This window comes from Fulmarus glacialis, unplaced genomic scaffold (assembly GCF_000690835.1).
Source record: "Fulmarus glacialis isolate BGI_N327 unplaced genomic scaffold, ASM69083v1 scaffold21717, whole genome shotgun sequence".
In the NCBI taxonomy this organism is placed as follows: domain Eukaryota; kingdom Metazoa; phylum Chordata; class Aves; order Procellariiformes; family Procellariidae; genus Fulmarus; species Fulmarus glacialis.
The window spans coordinates 315-5,151 of record NW_009224068.1 but is presented as its reverse complement, the minus strand read 5'-3'; the positions used below and the strand labels follow the sequence as shown (position 1 = coordinate 5,151).

Genomic DNA, 4,837 nt, shown 5'->3' with positions numbered 1-4,837 from the left:
GCATGGTCTCGTCCCCACAGTGCAGCACCTGGAGCACAGGTGGCACCTTCTGCTTCGCCTCCAGGAGCAGGGCCTTCAGGTCCATCAGCACCGACTCATCTGGGGGCAGAGACACGGATCGGACACAGCCCACGCAGGGGTGGGGGGCACGGCCTCACACCATCTCCCCTTCACGGGCCGTCATGACTCATCCCTGCTTGCTCAGGAACACCCCCCTTGCCGAGGCAGAGGCAGCTCCATCGCCCAGCTGCCTCCTACAGCCGCAGTCCCCCCGCAGGCAGCCCCCAGCCCTGTGCTGTTTCTCACCGCAGGCCTTGTTGATGAAGGTGGTGGCAATGCCAGTGTTGCCCGAACGGCCTGTACGCCCAATACGGTGAACTGTGGAGAAAGATGCAGGATCAGGCCTGGGTGAAGGCAATGTGACAGACCACCCCTGTCCCCAGCCACTGCAGAGACAAGCGCAGAGCCTTGCTGGCCTCTGCACCCACCCTGCCATACCCTTGTTGGTCCCCCACAGGGCCCAGTCCCCACCATAGTTCTCAATCTCCTCCGGCATGTCGTAGTTGATGACGTGCTGGATGGCTGGGAAGTCCAGACCCTTGGAAGCGACATCAGTGGCAACCAGTACATCCTTCTTCCCATCCCGGAAGGCCTCAATGGCTTTTGTCCGTTCCTCCTGATCTGCAAAGGCCCAGCAGAAAAGATCAGCAAGGGCAGAGCTCCCAGTCCTACCTCTTGCAGCAACCACTTAGAGCCAAGCATCACTCAACTGGGGCTCCCCCAGTGAGAGGACCTACGCAGCCTTTCCCCAAACAAAGAAGCAGAGGGACCTCTAGGTCCCATAGGGACATGCACTGTGTTTATGCCTGCTACATACAATGCGGTGTTCGTTCCTGACACTGCCACAGCCCTTCCTCACACCATCACAAACTGCTGGGACCTCCCGTGGCCACGTATCACCCTGGCAGGAGCAGGGTCAGGCAGGGCCACACCGCGGCCCAGGCCTCTCCAGCACCCTCACTGACCTTTCCCTCCATGGATGGCCACAGCTTCCACACCCTTGAGCAGCAGGTACTCGTGGATCGCATCTACATCTGCCTTCTTCTCTGCAAAGATCAGCACCTGCGGCAGCAGAGACATCATGGAAGAGCCGCCTTTGTGCAGGCTGGCACTGCTGACACCAGCACAACCCCCCCGAGAAACCCATTCCCTCTTGCTGAGCGGAACACACAACAGCTCTGGGCCCAGGACCCACTCATACGTGAAGCACGGCTCACTCACATGCCCACCCCACCCACGGCAGAGCCCTGCAGCATCACGGCCAAATCCCCATTGCCAGCTCCACCCCACACCCTGGGGCTGTGGTGTGCCCTCGCTGCCGCCGGTCGTGCTGCCAGAGCAGCCGGAGTGCACTACTCACGGGTGGCGGGGTCTTCTGCAGGCACTCAAGAAGGTACACCATCTTGGCCTCCTCTTTCACGTACTCCACTTCCTAGGAACAAGCACAGAGATGAATCACGCAGGCAGCAGAGAAATTGCCATTGGTTGGTATCCCTTAACCTCTTGGGAAGGAGGGCCACGAACCCCAGCTCCCTTACAAGGGATTCATCAAGTGCTCTCATGAATGGTGCTGGCCTCCCACACAGGCATGGGGGAGCTCCCAACTGCCTCACCTGCACAACATCCAGGCTGGCAGCACCGGCTCGCCCAACGTTAATGGTGATGGGCTTCACCAGGGCACTCTTGGCAAAGTTCTGGATCTTCTTGGGCATCGTGGCACTGAAGAGGAGGGTCTGCCGCTGGCCCTGCGCAGGGAACACAGCGCAGGCGGGGATTCAGCACTCACCCAACAAAGTGGGTGCAGGGATTGGGCTTCAGGGTGCTCGTATCGTGCCAGCTCAGTACCTTGAAGTAGGAGAAGATGGTACGGATGTCCCCCTCAAAGCCCATATCGATCATCCTGTCAGCCTCATCCAAGGCCAAGTATCGGCAGATGTCCAGGCTCACCATCTTCTTCTGCAGCAGGTCCATCAGGCGGCCAGGGGTTGCCACCATCATGTGTACACCACTGTGGGACAAGAGAAGGCCACGGTCAGGCACTCAGATTCCTGCCCCATGCAGCAACACACAGGGAAGGTAACACCGGCTTGGCACATCGCCTTCGCCCCCACACCTTCCTGAAGCCATCCAGCCAGGGTGCCACCCCTTAGTCCCCTGCCAGAAAACAGAGCACAGCTCCAGCCCCACAACCGCCCCCCAGAAGGTCTTACTGTTTGATTGTCTCCATCTGCTCCTTGACAGACATGCCCCCGATGCAGAGAGCGCACCGCAGCAGGGGCAGGCTGTCCTCCTGCAACAGGCGGCAGTAGTACTCAATGATGCCGTGGGTCTGCCGGGCCAGCTCCCGCTGCGGAGACAAAACTACTCGTTCCTACACCTCCGAGCAGGGAGGATCTGGGATTGCCACGGAATATCAATCAAAGCTTCCTCCCGCACGTCACCGTGCCCCCGACACTCACCGAGGGACAGATGATGAGTCCGTAGGGTCCCTCTCGCTTGGAAAATGGCAGCCTCTTCTCCTGCTCCAGGCAGAACATGATCACCGGGAGGGTGAACACCAAGGTTTTCCCAGAGCCAGTGAATGCAATGCCAATCATGTCCCTTCCCGAGAGGCTGGCAGAGAAACGGGGCCAATGGTGAGGAGGAGCATCACTGAACGGCTCAGACCTCCAGGGCCGAGCAAGGCGATGGGGCGCATCTGTCACCAGCGAAGAGCACCCAGTACACACTGCTGCGTGGGCTGTAGGGAGCAACCGCTCCCCACCCTGGGACCGGCACAGAGCACTCACATCGTGGGGATTCCTTGGATCTGTATGGGTGTTGGCTGCTGGATTCCTTTTTTCTTCAGGCCCCTCAAGATAGCTGTCAGAGAACAAGGGACACACACATTCATGACCTGAAGCCTTCTCCCTCTTTCCCCCCTCCTCACGTCCCAGCAGCAGCTCTTCCACGAGTGACAAACACCCCTCGGGCCAGCAGCTAGGTGACACAGCCACTATTGGGAATTTAAGCTGCGCGCCCACTAAAACTACGCATTAAAGATCTGAAAGCCTTATGTGCTGACGCGCGTTTCCCAAGAGAATGCTGTCCCCCGCCCTGCCAGGCTCCTCCTCCAGCCCACCTGCTGGGAACTTCATCTCCTTGAAGCTCTTGATGGGGGGCGGGATGCCTTCCCCCTCCACCAGGATGTGGTACTTCTTGCGCACGCGATCGTGCCGTGCCTCCGACATGCCCAGGATGTAACGAGGTGCTCTCCAGCTGCGAAGGCAACAGAGAAAGGTCGTGGTGCAGAATGAGGCTGGGGCTCCAGAGGCAGCAGCCCCCACAGAGGCCCAGCGGAACTCCCCATCGGGCTCCCACCAGGGAAAACAGGTGACTCCAAAGGGCTTCATGGTGTGAGCACGGAAGCAGAACCACACCAGTTCCATGCATTAAACGTTTCCCCAAAGTCTCAGTAAGAAGTCTCAAGCTAACAGCTGAGAACAGGCTACAGATGGTGGACAGAACATGCCAAAATCTTTTGGACACATCTTGATCATTTCTCTGACACTGCCTCGAGCAGTGCTGGCTCTGTAGCCTCCCCCAGCCTCTTTCTCTAGCTTAGTCACCTCCGAGATCTGAAGATCCACCTCAAGTCTTCAAGTTTAACATAAATGTACTCTAGAAAGTCTTAACTGCACATAAAATAACGTTCAAGGTGACTCAACAGCCTTCAATCTGATGCACAGTGGTAAGAAGCCAGGCAGTGGAGCAAGAGCAAAGGCAGTGGCCGCAGAGCAGTGCTCCTCCTGCGAGGCTGCACAGCGTCTAGTTCTCTTCAGCTGCGAGGAAGCAGCATTTTCAGGAAGATAACCTCTGTGAAACACACCTGGTTTTAATTGGATCATCGTAGGTGATGCCCTTTGCCATCTCCTTCACTGACATCAAAGCTGCAAGAACAAAGCCGACAAACTCAGTGCAAGCTCTCTGTCTCCAGATGCACTTAACCTCAGCACAGAACTATTTGGGCAAACAGTTTGGGAGACCATGCCTGGAGACGGAGGAGGGAAAGCAGCACCCCTGACAGCCCCTCTGGGTACAGAACACCAAACACTGTAGCCTGCCATGCCTAGGGACCTGCACAGCACCGTCTCAGCTAAGCCAGGCAGCTGGATGCTGCCTGAAGGATCCTGTTGTAATCTCCTGTCCCATCCCGGGTGTGAACACCCCTGAGTGTTGCAAGTGATACCCCTACTGCTGCCCCGACAGCTCTGGAGACAGGTCTGAGAGACATGGAGCTCCCACCACTCACCTCGGCCCTCTGCCACACTCTCCAGGATCTTCTCTTCCTCCTTCAGCTGCTTCTCCTTGGCTGACTCCTTCCGAGCTGGGGGGAGAGTCAGGGAAACAGTGAGGAGGTTTCAGTCCCTCCTGAAAGCCGTCCGGCCCTACCGCCATCCGATCCCCCACCTTCCGCCTTCTCTTTGAGGTGCTGGTGCTGGTCCAGGAGGCTGATGTTGGACTGGGGCCCCAGGGGGATGTCATCCTCGTCACCCCGCTGCTCGCTCCCGCTGTCCCGCTGCTCCTCCTCCGACACCACCTTCCGCCGCATCTGCAGCAGCTTTTGCAGCTGGAAGGAAGAGGGTAGAGGCGGAGTGAGAGGCCCCGCGTCGGGAGGGATGTTCAGAGCCCTACCCCGGCAGCACTGGGCCTCCTTGCTCCGTTACCATCTGCTGCTTGCGCTGCTTGACGGGCACGTAAGGCACATAGTCGTCATCTTCCTCCCCGGACAGGTCGG

At 58.4% G+C, this 4,837-nt stretch overlaps 1 protein-coding gene across 1 annotated transcript in view; it reads right to left on the bottom strand.

Annotated features, from left to right (window-relative positions):
• The window catches only part of DDX41 (DEAD (Asp-Glu-Ala-Asp) box polypeptide 41), a gene marked incomplete at its 3' end in the record, with an annotated part of 7,665 nt that extends 2,834 nt beyond the window's left edge, over positions 1–4,831 (bottom strand). Inside the window, exons 1-15 of the mRNA XM_009582042.1 lie at positions 4,767–4,831; positions 4,510–4,669; positions 4,352–4,426; positions 3,929–3,989; positions 3,182–3,318; positions 2,850–2,922; positions 2,520–2,673; positions 2,271–2,407; positions 1,906–2,068; positions 1,674–1,805; positions 1,421–1,492; positions 1,026–1,122; positions 532–681; positions 307–378; positions 3–99 (exon numbers count right to left, since the gene is read on the bottom strand). Of these exons, the coding sequence (XP_009580337.1) occupies positions 3–99; positions 307–378; positions 532–681; positions 1,026–1,122; positions 1,421–1,492; positions 1,674–1,805; positions 1,906–2,068; positions 2,271–2,407; positions 2,520–2,673; positions 2,850–2,922; positions 3,182–3,318; positions 3,929–3,989; positions 4,352–4,426; positions 4,510–4,669; positions 4,767–4,769 (1,583 nt within the window). The remainder of the gene's footprint in view (positions 1–2; positions 100–306; positions 379–531; positions 682–1,025; positions 1,123–1,420; positions 1,493–1,673; positions 1,806–1,905; positions 2,069–2,270; positions 2,408–2,519; positions 2,674–2,849; positions 2,923–3,181; positions 3,319–3,928; positions 3,990–4,351; positions 4,427–4,509; positions 4,670–4,766) is intronic.
• Positions 4,832–4,837: the final 6 nt, after the last annotated feature.